Source organism: Adiantum capillus-veneris, chromosome 21 (assembly GCF_014529385.1).
Source record: "Adiantum capillus-veneris isolate H3 chromosome 21, ASM1452938v2, whole genome shotgun sequence".
Lineage (NCBI taxonomy): Eukaryota > Viridiplantae > Streptophyta > Polypodiopsida > Polypodiales > Pteridaceae > Adiantum > Adiantum capillus-veneris.
This window is the reverse complement of record NC_140951.1, coordinates 3,343,640-3,370,545: the sequence shown is the minus strand read 5'-3', so window position 1 is coordinate 3,370,545 and position 26,906 is coordinate 3,343,640. Positions and strand designations below refer to the sequence as shown.

Here is a 26,906-nt window from a genome sequence, read left to right as displayed (position 1 = left end):
AAGAAACTGACATCTTTCTCGGGGATGATCTCACCCTCTCGCAGATTGCTCATATGCAGGAAGTAATGCCGGAGATTAGAGCAGCAAGGGGAAAAGGCAAGATTGCTTTTTACCGAGACGGGAAAGTGGTCATACTAGAGCGACGCTCCACATGACGGTGTGAGACTTATGGGAACACACTCAAAGTAGCTGCCTGGAACTGCAATGGATCTATGTGTCTTGATGTGGGGGCTTTTGAGGATAGCTTTACTGGAAGAGACATCATCTTTTACTCTGAGACACACCAGGCCCCTGGGCAATCCATGCCTCACATCAGCGAATACATGTGGGAGACAGCCTATAGACAGGAGACACGCTCAGAGCACAGAGGGCGGGGCTCGGGAGGAGTGGCAGTGGTATTTAGAGATGGTCTGCAGCCACTGATACATATAGTCCGCAGGGACGAGCAGGCTAGGTACATGTGGGTAAGACTGAAAGTGGAGACAGGCAGATACCTCTATGTAGCTATTTGCTACTTTCCCCCGAGTACATCAGTTTATGCATCACCCAGAGGACAATCCCCTTTCTCTATTTTGGATGATGACATATGGGAGTTCTCTAGGGACAGTGACATTATCATCCTAGGGGACTTCAATGCTAGGACTGCCCATCACCAGGCAGTATTTATGATACTTCAGAACAGATGCTAAGAGAACTAGATGTTGAAGAGACGGGCCTTTCCAGAATATCACACGATATGGAATATACTGAGTATGGGCGACACCTGATAGACATGGGCACTGCACATGGATTGGCCATCTTGAACGGCCTACAGAGATTTCCTGCAGCAGGAGGATTTACATGCTTCCCACACAGACATGGAGCCAGCACAGTGGACTATGTCATGGCACAGCCGAATCTCATCTCCAGTATCCAGGATCTCACAGTTGGGCCCAGATCAGTCGGGGTGGCAGTGGATCATGCTCTGGTGTCAATGACCATCTCCTTCCAGTTCAGTGTAGCACATAGGCCACGAGTAGTTGCCCCTACTCGCTACACATTCACACGGGAGACGGATTCTGTATACATGGACGGAATCTACAGACGCCTATGCACTGAGGACCCGAGGCGACCTCTGGAGGAGCTAACTACTATACTGACAGAGACACTACATGAGGCAGCAGCAGAAGCCTACCCACACACCCAACGTGAGCAGAGCCGCCGATCGGGGAGCATGTCTCAGAACAGCTGGTATGACGAGGAGTGCCGCCAGACTAGAGCCAGACTCCAGAGGGAGGTGCTGTTGGGGGACGTCACTCACAGACAGTCACAAATTGACTTCCGACGCTTGGTGCGGCCAAAGAAGAGGGCTTTTTTGGCTCGACTCGAGCAGGATCTATATCAGCTATTTCTTGAGTCAGGACTCGCGTGAGGCGTGGCGGCTCTTTCATAAGCAGTCCTCCCCCCCCCCGCGGCTATTTCCTCCACAGAGACATGGGGTCAGTACGCATCATCTTTGTACAAAGTTACTGGACAGCTGCCCCTCCCCAACCCCCTCGATCCATGCCCACATGCATGTGACTTTTTCACCGCTAAGATGGTGAAGAAAGCTATTGACAGGATGAAGACTGGGAGAGCATATGATCATGATGGCCTAGTCGCAGAGCATTTCATGCATGCCAAAGACCTACTAGTAGAGCTCCTAGCAGTTATGTTTAACCGGGCCATGTGTGAGGGCCTACCGGACACTTGGAGCCTATCTACGATCGTACCTATCTTCAAATCAGGAGACCCCATGGAGCCTGGGAATTATCGCACTATTATGATTGGGCACACACTGGCACGGTTGTATGCATCCATTCTTGAGCAACAGCTGAGTAGATGGGCAGAGAGGGAAGGAATACGTGCAACTGGGCAGGCAGGATTCAGGAGAGGCTTCTCCACTCTTGACCATATCCTAACACTCAGGGCCATCATCGAGGAGGGCAGATCTCAAAGGAGACGGATTTATTGTAGCTTTGTGGACTTCCGCAAAGCTTTCGACACGGTACCCAGAGCTAGACTGATGCACAGATTACAAGAAATAGGAGTACCCACAGAACTCATTTGGGGAATCATGGCATTGTACAGATCAGTTGTAGGGCATGTATGCACCCCGGAGGGACTCTCTACCCCGGTTCACTCCACTATTGGGGTGAAGCAGGGATGCCCGCTCTCTCGTACCCTTTTCGGTATGTATGTGGAGGAGGTTTCTGACTACATTGACATCGATGGGGATAAAGGTGCTCAGTTGGCAGGGACATGGATTCCACTTTTGTTATATGCTGATGACATAGTGTTGATCTCCGAATCCCCAGAGGGAATGCAACGTCAATTGGATGCTTTGCACACGTTTACAAACGAAAGTGGTTTGTCTGTCAACCTGGGTAAAACCAAGGTTATGGTGTTTAACACCACCCCACAGTGGATCAGGAGGTCAGCACCTACATTCACATACGGCCAGGAGACTGTGGAGTACACAAACGCTTACACTTACCTTGGAGTGGTTTTTAGCGGACCTACATTCTCACTCAGAAGAGCAGCAGAGACCGGACTTACTAGAGCCCACACAACATTGGGTAGATTGGAGAGGATGTGTTCGCAGGTTCAGTTTCAGGAGCCCCGGACGAAGCTCTGGCTCTTTGACACCTTGGTGGCTTCAGCATTGCTCTATGGAACAGAGATATGGGGACGTTCACTGGATCACCACGGGAGGCCGGTTCGCTCAGACGGATGGGGGAACATGGAGAAACCTCTCGTCTCTATGATCTCGCGGCTCATTAGAGCCAAGGCATCAGTACCACGTGCCATTATCCGAGCAGAGCTAGCGGCCCCCCCACTTGTGGTGGAGGCGCTCACCAGATCGGTCTCCTTCATAAACCGCACATGGGAACTTCCTAGAGACAGATATGCTCGCATAGCACTTGAATCCTCTCGACAGTTAGCCATACAAGGAGATACAACATGCTGGTATGGGGAGATGACATCATGGTTTCGGGCACATGGGTTTAGCATAGACAGGCTGCCACCATTTCGTTACTCACCGGATGCACCATCTCTCACTCTTACACAGTCAGAGATCACCAAGCTCATCCGCCAAGACCTAACCCAGCTAGACACCACGAGGACATGGATACAACCAGCACAGGAGTTGGGCACGAAGATGGCTTTCTACAGAGACCACCTTCTCCAGCTTACGGAAGATGGTTTTGTGGCGAGACCCGGATACATGGATACCCACTTGTCTCATGGGATACGATGTGCTATTGGCCAGTTACGCACATCTTCTCACCAGTTGCGGATTGAGACTGGGAGGTACAGCGGAGTACTAGCAGAGGACAGGACATGCCCCTTGTGTAACACGGAACCTGAGATAGAGCTACACTATACATGCCGCTGCCCCGTCTACTACGAGATACGAGGTCGCTTCCACTGCCTGTTCAAACTTCAGAGAGGGTTTTGGACCACTCTCAAGAGTCATGGGATACGAAGATCAGAGATGTCTGGGTTTGTTCTTACTCGAGCTGCGCAGACACAGAGATAGCCTGATGAATGGCGAGGCTAGCCAGTCTCAAAGACGAATCACAGACTTCTTCAAAGCAGGCACGGGACGGCCGCAAGAGCCAATCCCACAACAGAGCTCCCCCTCGTCTCACACGAGAGGCACACTGAATGACCGAGCGATTGAACTAGGGAAATCCAGGCGCCCACGATTGCGAAGAACCACACAGCATCGACGGGTTCTACGACAGAAAATTCGGAGCACGCTGGCCAGGCATGCACGACGCCCGGTCAGACTACTAACCATGGAGGAAATTGATGAGATTCGCCAACGACCGATGCTAGATCTCTTGTGATTCAACCATCCCAACAAGCCACCCAAATTTTCCTGCTTAGTCTTATGCTTGGCTCACATCGACCAACTTAGGCCCCCATAGTAGATATCTTTGTTTTGTACTGTTATTAGGCTATTTTGTTACTCTGACTTTGTATCAGATCCACCACTTTGTAACTTTCGGGTCTCATAGGTCATTATGGCCTTTTGAAGACGTTAATATAACATTTCATTTCTCTCTCTCTCTCTCTCTCTCTCTCTCTCTCTCTCTCTCTCTCTCTCTCTCTCTCCAACTCTCTCGAGGGTTGCAACGTCACTTGGATGCTTTGCATAGGTTTGCTCACGACAGTGGTCTGTCTGTCAACCTTGGTAAAACCAAGGTTATGGTGTATAACACCACCCCACAATGGACCAAGAGATCAACGCCCACATTCACATACAGCCATGAAACAACGGAGTATACAAATACTTACACCTACCTTGGGGTCTTTAGTGGATCAGCATTTTCATTGAGGAGAGCAGCAGACACTAGAGTAACTAGAGCACATGCAGCATTGGGTGGATTGGAGAGGATGTGTTCAGAGGTTGAGTTTCAGGAGCTTGGGACGAAGCTCTGGCTTTCTGACAGTATGGTGGCTTCCACATTGCTCTATGGAGTTCAGATATGGGGGCCTTCATTGGACCATCACAGGAGGTCGGGTCGCATTGATGGATGGGAGACATGGAGAAGCCTCTAGTCTCTATGATCTCGCGGCTTATTAGAGCCAAGGCTTCAGTACCACATGACATTATTCAAGCAGAGCTAGCTGCCCCCCTACTAGTGGTTGAGTCGCTTACCAGATCAGTCTCCTTTTTACACCGTTGTGGGACCTCCCCAGAGACAGATATGCTTGCCTAGCACTTGAGTCCTCTCAATAGTTAGCTTTGCAGGGAGACACATCATGTTGGTATAGGGAGGGGACATCATGGTTTCAGGTACATGGGTTCAGCATGGGCAGATTGCCCCCTTCGAGTAGTCATTGGATGCACCCTCTTTGACTCTTACGCAGTCCGAGATCACCAAGGTCATCCGCCGAGACATGATTCAGCTAGATACTTGGAGGACTTGGAATAAGCCGGCTCAGGAGTTGGGCACAAAGATGGATTTCTATAGAGAGCATCTTCTCCAGCATACTAGGGATGGTTTTGTGACGAGGCCCAGACACATAGACACCCACTTATCTCATGGGATACGATGTGCTATTGGCCAGATACGCACATCTTCACATGAGCTTCGGATCGAGACTGGTAGATACAGCGGAGTACCAATAGAGGCCGGGACATGTCCCCTATGTCACATGGAGCCTGGGACAGAGTTGTACTACACATGCCACTGCCCAGTTTACTATAAGATACGAGGCTGCTTTCATTGCTTGTTCACAGAGGGCTTTGGACACTCTCTAGAGTCATCGGATATGAGGATCAGAGATGTCTGGGTGTGTTTTTGCTCGAGCTGCGCAAACACAGAGAGAGCCTGATGAGAGGAGAGGCTAGCCAGTCTCAGAGACGGATCATAGACTTCTTTAGAGTGGACATTGGGCAGCGAGAGGTGCAGCTACCACAGCAGAGCTCACATTCTCCTCACACCAGAGGCACGTTAATCGATTGAGTGACGGAGCTAGGAAGATTTAGACGCCCACGACTACGGAGGACTATACAGCATTGACAGAGGCTGCATCAGAGGATTCGGATCACTTTGGCCCGACCTGCACGACGCCCGGTTAGACTATAGACCATTGAAGAAACTGATGAGATCCGCCAGCGACCGATGATGGATCTCCTATGATCTAGCTCTTTTGAGGATTGTACATCCTACTTATTTTGTTTCAGCCTCTGTATCAGCTTTTACCCATTTTCCACACCCACACCCACAAAGATGAAAGTATGGAGGAAGGAGATGGAAGAACAATGGAGAGAAGCGGAAATAATTTTTCTCCTCGAACATGAGGAGAGGGAGAGAAGATGGAAAGAGGAGAAAGAAAGTCTCGAAGAGAGAATCTCTCTTTTGGAAGGCACTATTGCTACCCTTGTGACAAAAGAAGAGAGGGAGATACTTACCGACAAGGAAGCCATTGAAGAAGAGATTACCAAGTAGATTGCAAGAAGCATTGAGAAGAAGCTCGATGCGCAGAAGAACGGATGGGTGGAAGCTTTTACGAAGAACCTCAAGCAAGAGGCAAGAGAGGAGGCTGAGAAGTGGATTGAAGTGGCCAAGAAAGAGAAGACGAAGGAGCATACAGGCACCCCAACTATATGTGCAACTCAACTATCAGTAACATGACATTGGAAGTAGAACAAAGGAGGAGGATATGGTCCATGCATGTAAGCATATCTGGTAATAAACACCATGATAATGTGGATTTTGTAAAGCTTTTGATATTGTTTTGAGGGGCAGATTGACGCGTAGACTACAGGAGCTAGGAGTGTCAGTAGAGCTCATATGGGAGATCTTCCACATGCACACCCACAAGATGGAAGTATGGAGGAAGGAGATGGAAGACGAATGGAGAGAAGCGGAAATAATTTTTCTCCTCGAACATGAGGAGAGGGAGAGAAGATGGAAAGAGGAGAAAGAAAGTCTCGAAGAGAGAATCTCTCTTCCGGGAGGCACTATTCCTACCCTTGTGACAAAAGAAGAGAGGGAGATACTTACCGACAAGGAAGCCATTAAAGAAGAGATTACCAAGTAGATTGCAGGAAGCATTAAGAAGAATCTCGATGCGCAAAAGAACGGATGGGTGGAAGCTTTTAAGAAGAACCTCAAGCAAGAGGCAAGAGAGGAGGTTGAGAAGTGGATTGAAGTGGCCAAGAAAGAGAAGACCAAGGAGCATACGGGCACCCCAATTATACGCGCATCTCAACTATCATTAACATGACATTGGAAGTAGAACAAAGGAGGAGGATATGATCCATGCATGTAAGCATATCTGGTAATAAAGACCATGATAATGTGGATTTATTGTAGCTTTGTGGATTTTTGCAAAGCTTGTTCTGAGGGGCTGATTGATGCGTAGATTGTAGGAGCTAGGAGTGTCGGTAGATCTCATATTGGAGATCATGACCTTGTACATGACGATTACAGGATGATTGCGTACGCCCCTAGGGGATGGCAGAGATAATTCACTCCACCATCTGGGTGAAACAAGGTTGCCCACTATCCCCCTGTCCTTTTGGCATGTATGTGGATGAGGCTTCAAACTACATAGAGAGGCAGGGTGACAAAGGTGCACAGTTTGTAGGACACGGATATTGTATGCAGATAATGTTGTGCTTATTTCAGATTCACACGAGGGGATGTTAACACCATCTTGATGCTTTACACACATTTGCGTATGATACTGACAAGTTTGTTAATGTCACGCGCGTACTTCACTTGCACTACGTGCACAAGCTTCTGTTATAGTCTAGCGTTAGTCTTAGCTTAGGACCTAGTGTGGCACCCTTGTGAGCCTCTAGCAAGACCTGCATCTCGAGGCCGGTCATAGTTGCATACCCTCACTTGCACAGTTGAGTCACCTAAGCATATAAGCAAATGAACAATCACTTAAGTCATTTATTAATAAGCGACTTTGACATGACATTTATTGAAAGTAGGTAGGGCAAATGTGTAATAGGACTTATTTTGCAAAGTTTTTGGTATATATTTTATTTGGAGAAAAGTTTGCTCATTTCAGCGTTTTTCCATAGTTTAGAATTTTATTCTAATCGTTTTCGTGAAGTTTCAAATTTTGACCCGAGACACCTCTTGAGAGCCAGTTTTGAGGGTGCTAAGGTCAAAATTTGGAAAAGTTGTATGTAGGAATTGTAGTCCTCAATACGAGGAAAAATATTGCTTCTTCGAGTTTTTTCAGATTTCTTTATTTTTATGTGCGTTTCAGCCCATAAATTAAGAAAAAAGTGAGAGAATGTTGTTTTACGCTGTTTTTGTAGAAATTGTCAACTTATAGGGAAATTCTCGGCGAAACTGAGCAAGATATGGATTTTCTACATCATACGACTAGTAAAAAGCGCGACGAGACGAACGAATTCATATCAAACGGCCCCAAGCAAATTCTGAACCGTTTGGGAGCTACGGCTCGTTGAAAATGGTCAAGAATTGTGAAAAGTTTCTAAATTGGCTGACTCGCGTGTGTGGCATGTGTTTTAGCGGTTCTTATGCATTTGTGTGCAGGACACCTCTTTTGGAGCCTATTTTGGGCCTCTGGTAAAGACTGGAGCTGAGTGCGAAAATAGCCACTTTTCGTGAAGAAAGCCCCCATGCTCAGAAGGAGGCTATTCGACTGTGATGGCGCCTTGAGATTGTGATTGCGAATGAGAGTGAGAGTGAGAGTGCGATCGAGATTGAGAACTGTGCACAAGATTGAGAGTGAGATAGCTCGGGGGTGGTCGGAAGGTTTGACACGAACTACACTCTTCTTGCACCCGTGAATTTACATCAATACACATCTCTTATTTGCTCTGTCTACTCTGTGTACTTGAAATTGTCATAAAAAATTGTCTGCAACATGGGCACTGTAATAGGGATCATCGGCGCGTCCTTGTCATTGACATTTTGTGTCATAGGTGCCATATCTGGCTGCTGTCCAGAAAAACCAGCCTGCTAAAATTACCCTGTGGCACCCCAAACTGGCCCTAGTTGCTTTGAAAGCCTTGCTGCATGCCAATGCTACCATACATGGGGTTTGGCATCATGCCTTGCATACCCCCAAACACTGTTCCTGGTATATATTGCTGGTTTCCATGCGCATAACCAGCTATTCTTTGGAACACAGATCCACCCCCAAATCACCTAGGATGTACCGTGGGTGGTGGAAAAACTTGATGCATTGCCTGGAAACTTGTTTCTTGTTCCTGTAATGCAACATGCGGGCTGAATTGGCAAAGCTTGTAGAATAGGCGTCCTAACCACCTGTTCATGGACGGAAGGAACCTGTTTTTGAGCCCGTGACTCCGCAACATGCGAGCGCTGCCTATCTTGCTAGGACGCATGAAGTACCTAGGCTTGAGCCTCAACAAGCTCCAAGGGCTATGTGAGTTGCCTTGATTGCTGTGGCACTGGTGGCGCTTGCAAAATCTCCATAAACCTTGGGTTCTGCGCCAGTCAGGAAAACACGTTCATAGCGGCAACTAACTGAGTCCTGAACGCATCATCTTTAAGTTGCCCACTCATAAAGTCCTTCACTGGAGAAGCATTCACATCGGCAGGAGGTACAGATAGACATGGCCATGAACTCTCGTCAACCTCAAACACTGTACGAATTTCTTGTTTGTCCTTCAAAGAAGAACCCTCTTCCATAATGCCCTTCCCTTTGTTGGCCATAGTATAATCCCGCGTTCCTGTACTCTATCTTCACTAAACCAATCGAGGCTCACTTCTTGAGGAAAAAGTGATTTTGTCCCGGCGACGGAACCTTGAAAACAGCCCGTAGGGCGGTAGACTTTGGCCTTCACCGGAAACTTTACTTTACTCGAATACATAGAGAAACTTTGCAAATAGAAACCGGTAACAGGAATTAACACTTCAAAGCGCACGTGGCTCGGAAGCTAGAATGCCCCGAGCAGACGTCGACAACCTCTAGGTCCCAAAAACTGGCGCCCCTTTCGGTATTTCTTTATTCCTTTAGAGTGTCAAGTTACAAAACTAGAGCCCTGGGGATCTTCACTTGTATCCAACTAGATCACACTTGTTCAAGAAAAAATTCGGCAACATAACGGCCCCAAAACTCGCCCTGAACAAATCCCCCTACGAGAGCTCGCTTCTAAAGACATAAACCCTCTATTTCAACCCAAAAACAGTAATTACAGCTCGCTGTATTTACGGATTTTTACCCTGTTTTCAGTCATAAACAGTCCCGGAACTGTCCTCGAACAGTGGGGCGTTGTTTCCAATGCTTCTGGTATCCATACGGTTGCAAAACAGTCCAAAAACAGCACATAACCAGCGCTGAAAATGCACTTGTAACGTGAGGTTATCACCCTCACCGGTGCCTGCTTTTGGAGTAGCTAATTGCTACTCTTGTTCCTACTCAAAGAGGCTCTTGCCTCGGCACAGAAGCATAAAACCACACAACTGTACATAGGTCAAATGAAAAGCCCTCTTGTGGGGAATCACATAACTGCACCGGAGGGGAGAGAGAGAGCAATGAATGTTGTGCAAAGCTTCAGTTCTTGCACTTCACTGTACATAGAGGGTAGGCAAGCACACAGTAGCTTTGGTACCTGCAACAATCGACCATACGGCTGAAAAATGTAGCCTAGGTTTTATTTTAACGCTTCTTTCTCTCTCTCTCTTAAGTTGGAAAATGCCCAAAAATGTGCCAAGTGGTACTCATACATTAATTTCCCGCTTTGGACCTTCTGGTCTAAAAATATCTCAATCGGTTGCTCAATTGACTTAGCGGCAAAGCAATAAAATGTTCCCCTTGTCATTCTGGAGCTAATGACGCAAACAGATCTCATGGCACAAAATAGCAGTTTCCTAAATTTTTCCATTGTACTCTCACTGGTCATTTGACCATCTTTCACCAGTTGGACCACATCTAAAAATGCAATGTAGCCCAGTTCTCGAGTGATTTTCTTTGGGTGATCTCACCTTGGCACAGTGTCTCCATTAAGTTAGTTTTCTAGTATTCACCAACTTATATTAAGTGCGGCGAGGGGACCTAAATGACTTTGAACTGAGCATAGACACCCTTTTACTACTCGAATTCCAGTGCTAACCAACTTCCCGTCTGCAAGTGAAGCTATTGTTTCACACTGGCTATACAATGTTCGGCCATTTGCAAGTTCAAAAAGAGGGTTTCAAAAATCAAATAAAAATCATTGGAAAGAAACCAACAACTAAGGTTAGCAGTTTCCGTTAATGTTGTCCCCTTTTTTTTTACCCTTTTGATGGATTCTCAATCTTTAACTGATATGTATCTAACGGCTCACTTAGAAGGAAATGTTGTAATGTTTTGTAATAATCCCATGATTCATATTTGACCTCTGCGAAGGATAATTTAATCTATCTATCTCTTTGGAGTTACCTATAAGATACACTTCTATAGCCACCTACAGAGACACAGACGGGCAGGGGGGGGGAAGAAGGGGGGGGAGGGGGGGGGGGGGAGAGAGAGAGACAGTTACAGCTTACAGATTTTTTATCCACCGTGGGAAGTTACTCTCCAGCAAGGTGAGATAAGCCGAGCCAAACGACGCTCGCATGTTACCGGACACCGGGCCCCACGACTCTAGTGGAGACAATCTCAGGAGATCTTAACCCGAGCATGTGAAGCTACTGAGGAGAGACAAGCCCAGATGATAGCTCACCCAGCTGCGTTCATCCGAGCAGCTCTAGCTCCTGATTCTCCCATGTACCACATCTTACATCCCCCTAATAGCACAAGATTGAGCTAGCTAGCTTAATGCATCTGCATGGGTGTACTACTCTGAGCATATAGATATGCACGTATCCCTAGAAATACAGCTCCATTCCCCCCCTATAGATCCCATCACAAACCAAGGGTTTGGGATACAAAATGTTTTGTATGTGAAGATCGCACTATTAAGCAACAAGAAATGCGTTGCAAGGCATATGAGGAGAGGAATAAGAAAAACAAGGAGATCTCTCATGAAGAAAATGTGCCCAAGGAGGAGGCAAGTCCCTCCAGCAAATAGGATTGCGCGACCTATGAGACCGAGTTACAATTGAAAGCATGCTTTTGGAATTTCAATGGATACCCATCGACTGCGGGGGTTGGCATTGATGAATTAACAAGCAAAGCCGATGTTGTACTTCTTGTTGAAACTCGGGAGCATGATACACAAAGGATTAACGGTGGAGGATTACAATGTACATTTATAGATGTGATCAAAGAATCTCAAGCAACAAAGAGGGTAAGGAGAGGTAGCACGTATGGTTAAGAAAGGATTGGAAGATTTTGTATCAATTGTGAAAGATGACAAGCACAAATGTTATGTATGGCTGAAAATTATGACACCAAAAAGAGCATCATTTTTGTAGCCAGTTGCTACATTCCTCATCATGATTCCCCTCTTATGCTTGCATGGATAGAGATGAGCCATTTCTTTATTTAGAGGAGGACATTGCTTATTTTAAAGACGAAGGTGATGTTATTGTATTTGGGGATATGAATGCTCACACAAAAACATTGCAACATGATACTCAACAATTTGATATGCCATACATTTCAAGGGAGTTGGAGGAAGTTCACTTGTATGATCATACTTCAATGGCTGAGAATGAGCCGGATCACTATGGAAAGTTACTTTTACACATGTGTAATAGCACGGGTATGCTCATTGCCAACGGTGTATCTTTGTGGAGTGGAACCAATGGATTTACATGTCTAGGTTTCTAGATAAATGGACAAAACTCTTGAAAATAAAATGCTACAAAATAAAATAGACTGATGTGGGTGTGTGTACACATATGTATGAGGAATGAGGGGATGGAGCTATAAATCTAATGGACCTATGCTTCTTATCGTCTATACATTGGTGTCCGCAGCAATTCCAGTAGAGTATGGATTTTTTGTCTCACATTTTGTTGTGAGGTGCAGGATTCTTTCAACTTCAAAAAGCTATGAAGGAAAAACTACAGATGTAGAACCTTGGTACAAAACTTTATTTTCTGTCGAAAGAGTTTCAGACATTGTTGCAAAGGTACAATTTGGTCCTTTTTTCTCTCAACTGCTCATTGATTGTCGTTTCATGGGTAGACAAACTTTTGATACTGATGGTGCAGGAATGGAGAAACTCTTCAATAGATGCTAGGCTATACTTACCAACCCCAAATCCTTTTATACCGACTAACTTTTCGTTAAAACCTAACAGTGCCATGGTATTCCCTGAATCCTTATTCCTTGCTTTCCTCTAGATTGAAGTTTGAATGTCTAGGTTTTGGTAAGGTAGCAAATTTATTAATGCCTAATGATAGGTATGATACATGAGAGGCTGGTTTGTTTAAACTGTTGTCATAGATGGAGTACCCAAGTCTTTTACGAAAGACCAGCAGGTCGAGGCTGTGGTTTAAGCCAGACGTCACTTTCAAAACTCCAAAGGCGTACATTGAAATTCACTTTGAATCCCCAGAGTCCAACAACAGTCCGGAAGCTTCGGTTCTGTCAACACTCTTTGTCAACCTACTGCTAGATTATTTAAATGAACAGGGTAGGTTTAAAAAGTTTTAAACCATGAGATGGCATTTATCTTTCTGTTGCATTATCCTAACGCATAACGGTTCTTTACAGCATACTATGCAGAAGTTGCTGGCCTGTCTTACCGTGTATTTCGTACAATACAAGGTTTTCAGGTAATTTCTCAATGTTGACAGTGAGAAACGGATCTTTTGAGCCCCTGTCTATCTATCCAAAGTGTTGTGCTTATTTTTGGACCGAATTTCTCAGAGAATTAGTAAGATGCAGTAGTGCTTTGCATTTTAACAGTTAAACTTCAGACCTGCAGTCTCTGGCAAAGTTTGACTGGGTTAGGAGGGACACTTGATTCGCTATTGATTTGAAAAATGGCAGTAGGCCAAAGAGGATAGGAGCTTTGATCGGTATATTGTGTCTCCTACCATTTGAAGGATATTTCATCTCTTCCATCTGCTTCTGCTGGAAAAATGCTTTTGCTTAAGGGATTATTGCATCTTGGCTCAAGTTTGCTAACGCAGTGACTACCACTAGAGGAACAGGATTCTAATGCCGCTTAGGGCTAAGGAGAAGTGTCATCTTGAGTATGCTTGTTTATGTAATCTGGTAGTTTCTGCGTTAGGTTTTGTGCTTGGACTCATAGAGGGTTTTCAGGCTTTATTTCAGGCATTTGTGATAGTCAAGACTCCTTAAGTGTCCCTCTTGTGCCATAGTTATGCCTGTTAGATTTCTGCACTCTCCTTGACTTGATTTCTGAATAGAATCTTCCGTTACTTAGAGCATTGGTCTTCTCACTACTCTGAGTTAGATCTGAAACATACCCCATACCCAAATTTTCCGGTACAGGAGCAGGAATCGGCTGTTCATGCTACACCGAGAGGTGTTCCTGAGTACTGTGGAGTTTGTTACCATGTCTAGGAGACCTCAGTATGTGTAGTATATTAATTAACATCCTGCGAGGACCCACAGCTTTTCTTATCGTAAACTGTGTATATTTGCAAGAATAAATAGTGTCTGCTGGGGTTGCAGTCAATGCAGTATACATTAACCCATGAGCATGGTGTTAATTTTCTTTTATGGTCTCTCTTTTTTTATGCTGATTACGCATGACCAGCAGGCTCTTTGTTTTATTGGACCAGTTTCTAGGCATCAGATTTTTTTTTTTTCGTGAAAAGAGATCCTTTAAATTTCATCCAAGTGGCTACAATACACCTGCTAGAGGGTAGATACCACATGGGAGAAGACTCTCCCAGAGAAAGAAAGCTATATACAATAAGAGCTAAATCAGGAAATGGGAGGAGGGAAGAACCAGACAGGTGGCCTGTAATGCCAGCGAGGAGCCCCCCATCTAGGGTGAAGAAGGGTCTTAGACGCCACAACCATAGACAAACGGGTCACCATTGGCACATGCTACCTGAGCTGCTCAAACTGACCCCTCAATGTGTGGATCAGCTCAAGCAAATGTCATGCACTGTCTCTGCAGCCAGTACTGAATGAGCATCGAAGATGTGAAAGCATCGGGCCCGCCATACAAATCGTAGAGTCAAGCTGATGATGAGTTCCCAAATACCATCTCGTTCCTGAAAGTCGTGGTGAGGGGGGAGTGTGTCTGCTGGGAGGAGCTGTGGTCTCCCCTCATGAATCTCAATCATCATGCTGGTGGGCTCCAGCTCATAGTGTAGTGTCGGGCCTGATAAGGTGGACCAGGCTGCTGCTCCCCAAGTGAAGAACTGAGCTGTAGAGAGTGTTGGCAGAAGACGTAGAACTTGCAGCGAATCTGTCGTGCCATAGCACAATCCCATAGGCAATGGTGCTGTGTCTCTAGCAAGTGTACGTGAACCAGTGTCAGGCCGCGATTGAGCTCCCAACACCACTCTCTCACGGCTCCACTCCTGAGGGGTAAGCTCTGTAGCAGGCTGGATTGTGGGATGCCCCTCCTGGATCACTATCATCCTGTTGACTGAAGCCGTCTCAAAACTGAGTCCAAGGCCTGTGAGTGTGGACCACATTGCAGCCCCCGAGGTGTAGTGACTGGCTGTAGACAACGCAGGCATCGGCGGAAGGATCCATTGCCAAATCTGTCGTACTATCGGGCAGTCCCATAGGCAGTGACGCTGAGTCTCAAGTGTGTGCAAGCTGTCAAGAAGCTGTTGTGTACCAACCAACTCCCATCCGCAGTAGCTCGATGTGCAACTAGCCACTGAAACATGGTGTCACAAAATGATGACGTGGCATGTCCAACTAATGGATATGATGGATAAAATGACTTTTTATAAGTTGTCCCAACTTATGGGAGTTCTGTCCGATGGGGCCCATGTGGACACAAAGAAATTAAAAAGAATTAGCGTGCAGCTGCTGACGTGGCAGAATTCCCGTAAATTCCGCTAACATGGCAGGCTATACGGACGGCTCGTAATTCGCGCTGACAGCTTATGTCGCAGCGTACGGATTTGCGCTGGCTGCTGGGAGCTCTAGCTTTTGGGCCTGGATGCTTTTAGGACTGAAGCTTTACATGGATTCAATCAACAAATCCCGCAAGGAGCAAACTGTTACACTTTACCGATCAGGTTCAAGAGACAACACAGAAGATTCAAATGGACGACGACCACCGGGCCACCTCGACTTATGGAGTGTGAACGATGGAGATGCAACGTCAACAGCAGGTTGATGCTTGTGCTCGGCAGATGCTCCAGTATTCCAAAGATCTCCAATATGCGAAATTGTTGACCAAGCACCCGATTGATGAAGTGCATTCTCGGTGGCGTACAATGATGACTCACCTTTGAAGCCCGCTCTCAAGAAAACAACTGCTCCTCGGGTGTACACTGAAGATGAACTTGATGATGCAGTCAAAAGACGAGTCAACCGACTCTTGAAGACCAAGAAGCATTCAAAGAGACACAGTCGAGTAGCAGACTACCCTGGCTACTTGTGTCACAAGTCTACTTTTGCAAATGTACGAAAGACAAAAGAAGCGCGTACGTTGTCCTGTTGGTCCTCATCCTCTTCTGATAGTTCGGACATGTCTTTTTTCTCTGATTCCAGTGATGAGGACAAAAAGGGCAAGAAACGAAGAAAGACCCAAAGACACAGAAAGAACAACAAGAAGGCTAAGAAGAGCAGATCCCATCAAAGATCTCAGAAATCTTCAGATAATTCTGAGGGGGACTCTTTCTCCTCTAAGAGTTTGGACTGCGATGAGCATATGTTTTACTCTAAGAGGAAGCACTTTTATAGAGCCAATCAACATGACTTTCTCGAGGACAAGAGAAAAAAATCCAAAGATTTCAAGGAGAGTGGAAAAGCATTAATGTTTGATACTTTTTCAGGCTTTCGAGATACCCACAAGGCCCTCGCTTTTATGTAGTAGTTCGACATAGCTTATTCAAGAGAGCGCTATTCAGGGCATTCCAAGGTTTGGAGGGCAGCTTCCTATCTGAAGAGAAATGCACAAACTTGGTGGTCCACTCTTTTGTTACGCAAGGAAGCACTGGTGAAGTGGCTACAGTTCAAGCGGCTTTCCACTTCCTCTTGGCTCACTCAAGAGTACAAACATGATGTGGTTATTGCTTGGAATCATCTTGGAAGATACTTTGGATACCCACTGCCAAAGATTTTGGGATACTTTGGATACTCATTGCCAAAGATTTTTGGGATCACCTTTAAGGAACAAATCGAGCGTGGTCTACCTAAAGAGATACGAGATTACTGTATATTGCAAAAGTATGGGTCAATTCAACAACTGATGGGACATGCGAAGCAAAAATTTGCAATGCACGTGGATACTCTTACGTATCCAATTGATCAACTCCTGACAACAAGGACCAGACAAAATTCCAATAACGGTAACAGAAGACGAGGAAGGTTTCATAAAAAAAAGACACGTCCCCGAGTGACAAATGCATAGCGATTTGAATATCTAAAAACGGGGAAGTGTTTTGGATGTGGAGAACATGGACGTGTCTCAGCACGGTGCCGGCACAAGGCACCCAGAGGACAACCAGAAGACAAGCCAGAGAGTTCAAGAGCAGTCGAAGAGAGTGGAAGAAAAGGAAAGACGAAAGTAGGACTGCCACCAGACTGTGTGGGGACTGACTCAGATCAAATCGACAAAAGAACTGAACTTTGCAGAGCATGGGGTAAAGTGCGAGACCAAGAAGCCCTAATCTTCTTTGTTGGAGGAGCCAAGGCCAACTTTATTTCATAGAATTGGCGGCTCGACCTGGAATTACGCCCGAGGAAATGGGGCCACAAACCGAGGCTGTTCAAGTGGCTCCCGGACGGGATGTTGCCATTACACTTGTTATTACTTCGTTTGCATTGTCAGGGGTATTTAGGGCTCGAGGACTTTTACATTATGCCTTTGGAAGGGTGTGATGTCCTCCTCGGGATCCCTTGGTTCCACAAGAACAGCGCCGTGGTCGATTATAGGGCAAGGAAAGCCATTTTGAAGAATATGACGGGCCGAGAGATGTAAAATTGAAGGGCGAGTCTATCCCACTTGTATCGGGTTTGGCCGTTTCCAAATGAATGAAATCCAGTCTTTTTGTTTACTCCATCTTCTTGAAAGAACTGATTGATGAACAAAGGTCAAATATTTCTAATCTAGAAAAGGAACGACAAGAATTTCCACATGCACAGGATGATTGTTTCTCTGAAGGTGTACTAGGCGAATGATCTCCTTCACGTCCTGAAGATCATACGATTGATTTGATTCCTGATAGTCAACCACCGAATCGGCCACCTTACCGAGTTTACCGAGCCCAAAATGAAGAAATAATGAATTAGGTAAAAGAACTTCTTGAAAAAGGTCTCATCCAACCTGGTACTTCACCATTTTGTTTGCCGGTGTTGTTGGTACTAAAGAAAGATGGATCTTGGAGAATGTGCATTGACCATACAGCTCTCAATAAAATCACCACCAAGAACAAATTCCCTATTCCAAGGATCGATGATATTCTCGACAGACTTCAGGGGTCCTCTTGTTTCAGCAGAATTGATTCAAAGAGTGGATATCATCAAATCTGAATTGCTCCTGGAGACGTCTGCAAGACAGCTTTAAGGATGACTTTCGGTATGTACGAATATTTGGTGATGCCATTTGGCCTTGTGAATGCTCCAGCGAGATTCAACAGTATGATGGATAGAATTTTGTCACCAGCGTGTGACTACTATCTATCCTTTTTGTTGATTTCTTTCTTATTATCTATTTACTTTCACTTTTTGGAAACACCCCTCGGGAAATCTAACTGCCCTTCATTGCATAGCTAGTGTGGAACTGTCCAGAGGGAGTCCAGGCCTGAGGGCAAGAGAGCACTAAGGTTGGACAAAGACTATGGTTAGCCAAAGTGGGGTCATTGACTAGCCAAAGTGGAATCCTTTGCTACAGAGGTTACATTTCAGTTCTGGATGTGGCCGCAGTGTACAAAGAGGGTCGGATGACCTAGAAAGATACAATGGCAGCATCTCCTAAAATTTAGGGAACTGCTATTTTGGGACCTGAAAATGTGTTGACGTCATTACCTCCGGAATGACAAGGGGAACATTTTCTTACTCTGCCGTGAAGTCAACTGGGCAACCGGTTGGGAGATTTTTAGGCGGCAACCCCGAAACGGGAAAATGCTTGTAAATGTGCCAAGTGGCACATTCTGGTGCACTTGCCTCATGCAACAAGAAGTGGCGCTGAATTTAGGAGGGGGAGAGCCTCATTTTCAGATTTGTCACAGGTTAAGAGCTATGGAGTGCTTGCTTTCCCTCTTATGCACAGTGCGGTGCCAGGAGTGATGCCCTGCACGCTACGCACTGCCCTCTCTCTCCCCTTTGGCAGTATGTTATGCCCCTCTAGTGGGCTCTTCATTTGACCAATGTACAGTTGTGTGGGTTCATGCGCGATTGCCGAGGCAAGAGCCTCTTGCACAGGTACTGGATTAGCTAGCGGCTAATCCCCCGCAGGTACAGGTGAATTCGGAGAGGTTTCACGCCAGAAATCTCGTCCGATTCAAAGGGCAAGTAGCCCTACAGGTGCGGGAGCTGGAGGACTTGCTACGGATGCGACCGGCACGCGAAACAGAGCCCGAATCAGTAAATTACAGCCTGCTGTGTATTTTTGCAGGTTTAGGGTTTTGGCCCTAAACGGACCCTAATACCCCCAGGAGGTTCGGGGACGCAAGGGCACCGCTGTACAGGTGATCTGGCGCATTTTCAGGGCTGAAAACAGAGAATTCAGCGTGCTGCAGATTCTCGCCAGGTTTTGCAAAGTGCCCGTATGCGTCGGGAAAGTCAGTCAATGCATGGGAATACTGACTGTGAAGGGTCCTAGTACAGTTATGCTGCTGAAATCAGGCCGGAACAATTGAAATTCAACCAAGTTTGTGCGGGGCAGCTTGTAGGGATCCACAGCATTTATTCCCTCTTTTAAAGAATAAAGAAATACCGAAAAGGGCGCCTAAGTTAGGGGCCAATTTGGTGTCGGTCTTCTCATACAGGTGCATTCTAGCATCTGTATCCCATTTCCCTCTCTTGTGTCACTATAGCGCAGGTAAAATAGACGACTAATAATGGGTGAAAGCTAAATCAAGGTTTGAAGTAAAGTCTACCGCCCTTTTTGGATTGAACAGGCCGGTTACGTGGTTCCATCGACGGGATTAAATGACTTTTTCCCATAGAAGTGAGCCTTGGTCAGTTTTGGGCTTGAAGACACAGGGGATCATAGACCAGACACAGGGAATTGCAATTATGGCTGACAGACCAGATGATGTGACTGAAGAGGTTTCCTCTTCACAGGGTCAACAAACACATGAAGTGGGTGAGTTCTCAAGACCACCAGAGACAGATGACGATATATTCAGGACCTAGCTGGCTACTGTTGTGGCTATGTTCACACAAGTAATGCAGAACCCGAGGTTTTTAGCCTTTCTGCAACCTCTTGTTCCGTCTCAGCAAGTTGGGTCACTGGATCATATTCAAAAGCCTGTTAAGGCTCAAGCACAGGTGATTCATACTGCACAGTCAATGGAAACACCTGTACACTTAACGGAAAACATGCAGTCTCCACAACCTTTGCCTAAGGTGCAAGAACAGGTGGCTGAGATGCCAGTCTTTCAAGCTATACTAGTTCAGCCCGCCACCTTTCAGCAGCCTATAGCTGGTTCTAATGGGCAGGGAAGCAACCTACAGGCTATGCAACAGGTCTTCCCACCACCTTCAGTACACCCTGGCTATTTTGGAGGTGGATCCGTATTCCAGAGCATGGCTGGTCATGCACCTGGAAATCAGTTTTACACGCCAGGAACAGTGTTTGGGGGTGCTCAAACGATGATGCCTAACCCCATGTACAGTGTCATGGGTATGCAACCAGGGTTTCAGAGCACTCAGGGCCAATTTGGGATGCCACAAGCAAATTTTGGTATGGCTGGAATTACAAATCAGCAGCCAAATATGGCGTTTCCAGGTCAAGTTAATAGCGGCCAAGGAACACAGATGAACCCTAATAGTGTTCCCATGTTTCAGTCACTTCCATATGACAATTTAACGCCGCTGGAGAGGCCAACTCCGTACAAAGAAGGTGGCAAAGGTGTCATTCACGACCTTTACAGGGTTTGATGACAGGAAGAAGGCTCTTTCATTCCTGCAGCAGTTTGACAAGGCCTATGCAGGGGGGAACTTTACAGAGGCTTCAAAGGTCCGCAAGGCAGCCACTTTCTTGACAGGGAATGCGGGACAATGGTGGACAACTTTATTGCTTCAAGGGCAAGCTCCGTCCACATGGATTTACTTCAAGCAGATTTTTGCAGCAGCATGGTTATCTGATGACTTTGAAGCAGATGTCATGACAGAATGGCACCAGCTAAATGCTGCCACTTGCAAAAATCTGGATGATTACAATCGGAAGTTTTGGAAAGCTCTACTTCCAGTAACTTCCTATAGGTTTGTGCCATTGACAGAACAGATTGAAAAATACTGTTGTGGCCTACCCAAAGGATTGAGAAAATACTGCACGAAGACAAAAGTCACTACTTTGACGCAGCTCATCGAGGTAGCAAACACTGGGAATGGTTTGCTCAAGGGAGAAGATTGTGAATTTAACACTGGCGTCAAGGCAGGATCAGGCAAGAAAAATTCAGCCAAGAAGCACGTTCCCAATGAGGCTCCTAAAGGGACTCAGGAGTCAGCCAACGCAGGGAAAGACAAAGCTACGGTTGAATCAGAAAAAGGACCAGCAAAGAAATGGAAAAGACGTTTTCCTCTCAAGTCAGAAGAGCAAAAGAAGGTCCTGAGGATAGAGAACAAATGCTTTATATGTGAGCAGCCTGGCCACATTGCTTACAATTGTCCTACAAAGAAAAGGCCAGCTGATTCTGATGACAAGGAAGACAAGAAAGGAAAGAAGCCCATGGCTGGTCTAGTGCCAGATATGGTGGGCGATAAGCCAAATTCAGATGCAAGTGAGCTTTGCAGAGCATGGGGAAAGGTCAGGGATCAAACAGTGCTTATCTTCTTTGATCCAGGTGCCAAAGCCAACTTCATTTCCCCAGAATTGGCTTCAAAGTTGGGAATCAGACCTGAAGAGATGGGGTATACAGCAGAGGCAGGTTTGGCATGTCCTGGCCATACAGAGGCTGTGACACCCATCATTGGAAAGTTGCGTCTACATATCCAGTCCTATGTAGATGCTGAAGAATTTTACATCATGCCACTGGACGGATGTGATGTGTTGCTAGGTATTCCTTGGTTGTTTCGTGTACAGGGAATCATGGATGCCTACAACAAAAAGATCACTGTACAGAGCAGGGGAAAGACTCACATTCTGGATGTAAAGCTTAAAGGAGAGTCTATTCCTACTGTATCAGCTTCTGCTATTACTTCTGTAATGAAAAAGCATCTTTCTGCGTACTTGGTTTTTGCACGTGAAGTGTCAGATTGTGATGAATCAAATTTATCTGTGCTAGATAAAGAAAGGTCAATGTTTTTACGACAGTATAGTGACTGTTTTTCCGATTCATTACCGTCTCAATTACCGCCAGAGAGACCGAGGACCATGCGATAGATTTGGTGCCAGGCAGTAGCCCACCAAATAAGCCTCCGTACAGGGTTAGTGCGGCTCAGCAGAAAGAGATAATGGGCCAAGTACAGGAGTTGTTAGAAAAGGGGTTGATTTAGCCCAGTTCATCTCCATTCTGTTCTCCAGTGTTGTTGGTGCAGAAAAAGGATGGCTCATGGCGTATGTGCATCGACTACCGTGCGCTGAACAAGAATACCATCAAGAATAGGTTCCCTATACCTAGAATTGATGATATTATGGACAAATTAGAAGGAGCAGCTATGTTTAGCTGGATAGATCTAAAGAGTGTGTACCATCAGATCCGCATTAGATCAGAGGATGTGCACAAGACTGCTTTTAGAACAACGTTTGGCCTTTACGAATTTTTAGTGATGCCCTTTGGTCTCACAAATGCTCCTGCTATGTTCAATAGGATGATGGACAGAATTTTCCGTCCACACCAGCAGTTTGTTGGTACATTCTTTGATGACATGATAGTCTACTCAAAGAATGAAGAGGAGCATAGGCATCACTTGGCCATTGTGTTCAAAGAGCTACGCAGTCATAGGTTGCTCATCAATGCAAAGAAAAGTGAGTTTTTTCTGGAAGAGATTCACTTTCTGGGACACATTGTCTCAAAGGATGGTGTCAGAATGGATCCTGCAAAAGTTGAAGCGATCAAGTCATGGCCAAATTTGAAGACGGTGCATGATGTCCGAAGCTTTTTGGGACTATGCTCCTATTACAGACGGTTTATCCGAAATTTCGTTGAGATTGCTTCACCTTTACATACTCTTCAAAAGAAGGCAGTCACCTTTAGATGGACACAGAAAGAGATTTCAGCTTTTAATCTCTTAAAGGAAAAGATGACTTCAGAACCAGTCATTGTGTTGCCAGATCTTAGGAAGTCATTTGTGGTCCAGTGTGATGCCTGCGGTAGTAGCATTGGTGCAGTGCTAATGCTAGATGGCAGGGTAGTAGCCTATGAGAGCAGAATTTTGCAAGGGCCAGAGATGACCATGCAGGTCTATGAGAAAGAGTTACTGGCTTTGATTCATGCGCTCTTAAGTTGGAAACACTACCTGCTAGGTGCAGATTTCGTTGTCCAAACGGACCATCAGACCTTGCAATACTTCTTGACACAAACAAAGTTATCTGAGAAGCATATGCGATGGGCAAATATCTTGTCCATGTTCCATTTTCAGATTGTGCATGTGGAAGGCAAGAAGAACGTTGTGGCTGATGCCTTGTCTAGGAAGCCACAAATTTCAGCTGTGTCAATTCCTTATCATCATGAACTTGATGATATGAGAGAACAGTATGCAAATGATGAAGATTTTGCAAGGGTCTTCGAGCAACTAATGGATGGACAACGTCATGAACACTATCTTCTTAAAGACGGGTTCATGATGATGCATGGCAGATTGTGTGTCACAAAGCCATTGCGACGCAAAGTTATGGAAGAGAGTCATGTCCCACCGTATGCAGGGCATCGTGGTATCGATGCTACTGTTAAAGCGGTTGAGACATTCTTCTATTGGCCTACATTGAGAAGGGATGTGGATGCCTTTGTGCGAGAATGCCTAATATGCCAAAAGGTCAAGTTTGACAGGCAAAAGGCACCAGGGTTATTGCAACCACTACCTATTCCAGATACACCATGGGAAAGTATTGCTATGGATTTTATCTTTGATCTTCCGAGAACGCAGACAGGAAACGATGGTATTTGGACCATTATTTGCAAATTCAGCAAACAGGCTCATTTTATTCCTGTCAAGAAGAAGATAAAGCCAGATCAGATGGTACGCTTGTTTACGAGCAATATTTTCAAGTATCATGGCATGCCACAGTCGATTGTTAGCGACCGTGATCCACGCATGACAAGTTTGTTCTGGAGAGGCTTGTTTGAGAATATGGGCACCACGCTCAAATTCTCTTCGTCATTTCATCCTCAAACAGATGGGCAGTCAGAAGAGGCAAATTCTACTGTCCTAGATCTGCTGAAGTGCTATGTGTCAGAGCATAAAGGAAAGTGGGAGCAGTATTTGCCATTGGTGGAGTATGCATACAATAATACAGTGCATTCATCAACTGGCAAGGCACCTTTTGAGATAGTTGAAGGTGGTAAGAAAGTTCCTCCCATACTGCATACAAAGGACAAGATATTTGAAGCAGATAAGTATGTTCAGGACATGGATGAAATGTACAAGAAGGTCAAAGTGGCCTTAGAAAGGACTCAGGCAAAGCAAAAGAAAGCAGCTGATCGTCACCGTCGTGAAGTGGTATATTCACTTGGTGATTGGGTGCTTTTACGCTTTGAAAAGGCAAGGTTAAAGAAGATGAAGGGCAAGGAAAGACTGTTTCCAAAGCTCAACATGCGTTACTATGGGCCTTTTCAAGTGTGCAACATAATCAGTGAGGTTGCATAAAGGCTGAAATTGCCTGACAGTTGGAAGATTCACAATGCGTTTCATGTGAGTCTTCTCAGACCCTATGTGGGTGATGTGCCAGAAGATATGCCAGGTGAAGATCAGCCGGAAGTCGAGGAAAAACAGATTTTGGCACACAAAGAAAGGAAAGTGAAAGGCAAGGTTGCTAGGCGTTACTTGGTAAAGTTCAGAAACTATCCACCAATGGATGCTAAGTGGATGGAAGAAGGTGAACTTGCAGAGTCACCAACTGTGTTATCACTTTACCTGGAAGCCTTCGATTTGCAACCTACCTTGACCCCTTGAGTTTCAAAGCTACATGGATTGTCAGTGTGACAATGGCTTCTGAAACAAATGATGTACATGGTATTTAAAGTGAGCTCAAATGAAATACCTGTTACATGATGTTAGAGCTCTACAGATTGTCAGTTTGGCAATTGCTCTTATGGAATGTCCAAAAGTTTGGTTAGTGCTATAGAAGTGAGTATTTCTTGTCAGTTTGTCAAGGATACAGTGATTGCTTCTATTCAAGAGTACATGTGTAACTGCATTCTTAAACTGTCGGTTTGGGTATGCTCGAAATTGTTACGGGATCCAACGTGTACTATAAGACAGTGGCAAAATGTGCAGCTACCATTTTGTCATTGGAAAGTTAGTGATTCAAAGCAATGGCAGAGTGCGCAGCTACCACTATGTCATTGGGACAGGGTTCACACGCAGGCAATACATGAGTCGACGAGGTGTTGAATACACCAGGGCTGACAATGAGCATGTATGTGTCGTATATGTGTCGACAGGTGTTGAATACATCAGTGTTGACTAGGAGCATGTACGACATAGATGCAAACGAGGACGTTTGAGATTTCAAGAGGGGGGTATGTCACCAGCGTGTGACTACTATCTATCCTTTTTGTTGATTTCTTTCTTATTATCTATTTACTTTCACGTTTTGGAAACACCCCTCGGGAAATCTAACTGCCCTGCATTGCATAGCTAGTGTGGAACTGTCCAGAGGGACTCCAGGCTTGAGAGCAAGAGAGCACTAAGGTTGGACAAAGACTATGGTTAGCCAAAGTGGGGTCATTGACTAGCCAAAGTGGAATCCTTTGCTACAGAGGCTACATTTCAGTTCTGGATGTGGCCGCAGTGTACAAAGAGGGTCGGATGACCTAGAAAGATACAATGGCAGCATCTCCTAAAATTTAGGGAACTGCTATTTTGGGACCTGAAAATGTGTTGACGTCATTACCTCCGGAATGACAAGGGGAACATTTTCTTACTCTGCCGTGAAGTCAACTGGGCAACCGGTTGGGAGATTTTTAGGCGGCAACCCCGAAACGGGAAAATACTTGTAAATGTGCCAAGTGGCACATTCTGGTGCACTTGCCTCATGCAACAAGAAGTGGCGCTGAATTTAGGAGGGGGAGAGCCTCATTTTCAGATTTGTCACAGGTTAAGAGCTATGGAGTGCTTGCTTTCCCTCTTATGCACAGTGTGGTGCTAGGAGTGATGCCCTGCACGCTACGCACTGCCCTCTCTCTCCCCTTTGGCAGTATGTTATGCCCCTCTAGTGGGCTCTTCATTTGACCAATGTACAGTTGTGTGGGTTCATGCGCGATTGCCGAGGCAAGAGCCTCTTGCACAGGTACTGGATTAGCTAGCGGCTAATCCCCCGCAGGTACAGGTGAATTCGGAGAGGTTTCACGCCAAAAATCTCGTCCGATTCAAAGGGCAAGTAGCCCTACAGGTGCGGGAGCTCGAGGACTTGCTACGGATGCGACCGACACGCGAAACGGAGCCCGAAACAGTAAATTACAGCCTGCTGTGTATTTTTGCAGGTTTAGGGTTTTGGCCCTAAACGGACCCTAATACCCCCAGGAGGTTCGGGGATGCAAGGGGACCGCTGTACAGGTGATCTGGCGCATTTTCAGGGCTGAAAACAGAGAATTCAGCGTGCTGCAGATTCTCGCCAGGTTTTGCAAAGTGCCCGTATGCGTCGGGAAAGTCAGTCAATGCGTGGGAATACTGACTGTGAAGGGTCCTAGTACAGTTATGCTACCGAAATCAGGCCGGAACAATTGAAATTCAGCCAAGTTTGTGCGGGGCAGCTTGTAGGGATCCACAGCATTTATTCCCTCTTTTAAAGAATAAAGAAATACCGAAAGGGGCGCCTAAGTTAGGGGCCAATCTGGTGTCGGTCTTCTCATACAGGTGCATTCTAGCATCTGTATCCCATTCCCCTCTCTTGTGTCACTATAGCGCAGGTAAAATAGACGACTAATAATGGGTGAAAGCTAAATCAAGGTTTGAAGTAAAGTCTACCGCCCTTTTTGGATTGAACAGGCCGGTTACAGATTTCCAGAGAGTGCCGATCGTTTGTGGGCACGTTC

At 45.8% G+C, this 26,906-nt stretch overlaps 1 protein-coding gene across 1 annotated transcript in view; it reads left to right on the top strand.

Annotated features, from left to right (window-relative positions):
• Window positions 1–26,906, top strand: part of LOC147430469 (insulin-degrading enzyme-like 1, peroxisomal) — a 211,002-nt gene that overhangs the window by 142,389 nt on the left and 41,707 nt on the right. The window contains exons 15-18 of the mRNA XM_086493095.1: window positions 12,457–12,559; window positions 12,642–12,737; window positions 12,877–13,066; window positions 13,147–13,208. Coding sequence (XP_086349221.1) covers window positions 12,457–12,559; window positions 12,642–12,737; window positions 12,877–13,066; window positions 13,147–13,208 — 451 coding nt within the window. The remainder of the gene's footprint in view (window positions 1–12,456; window positions 12,560–12,641; window positions 12,738–12,876; window positions 13,067–13,146; window positions 13,209–26,906) is intronic.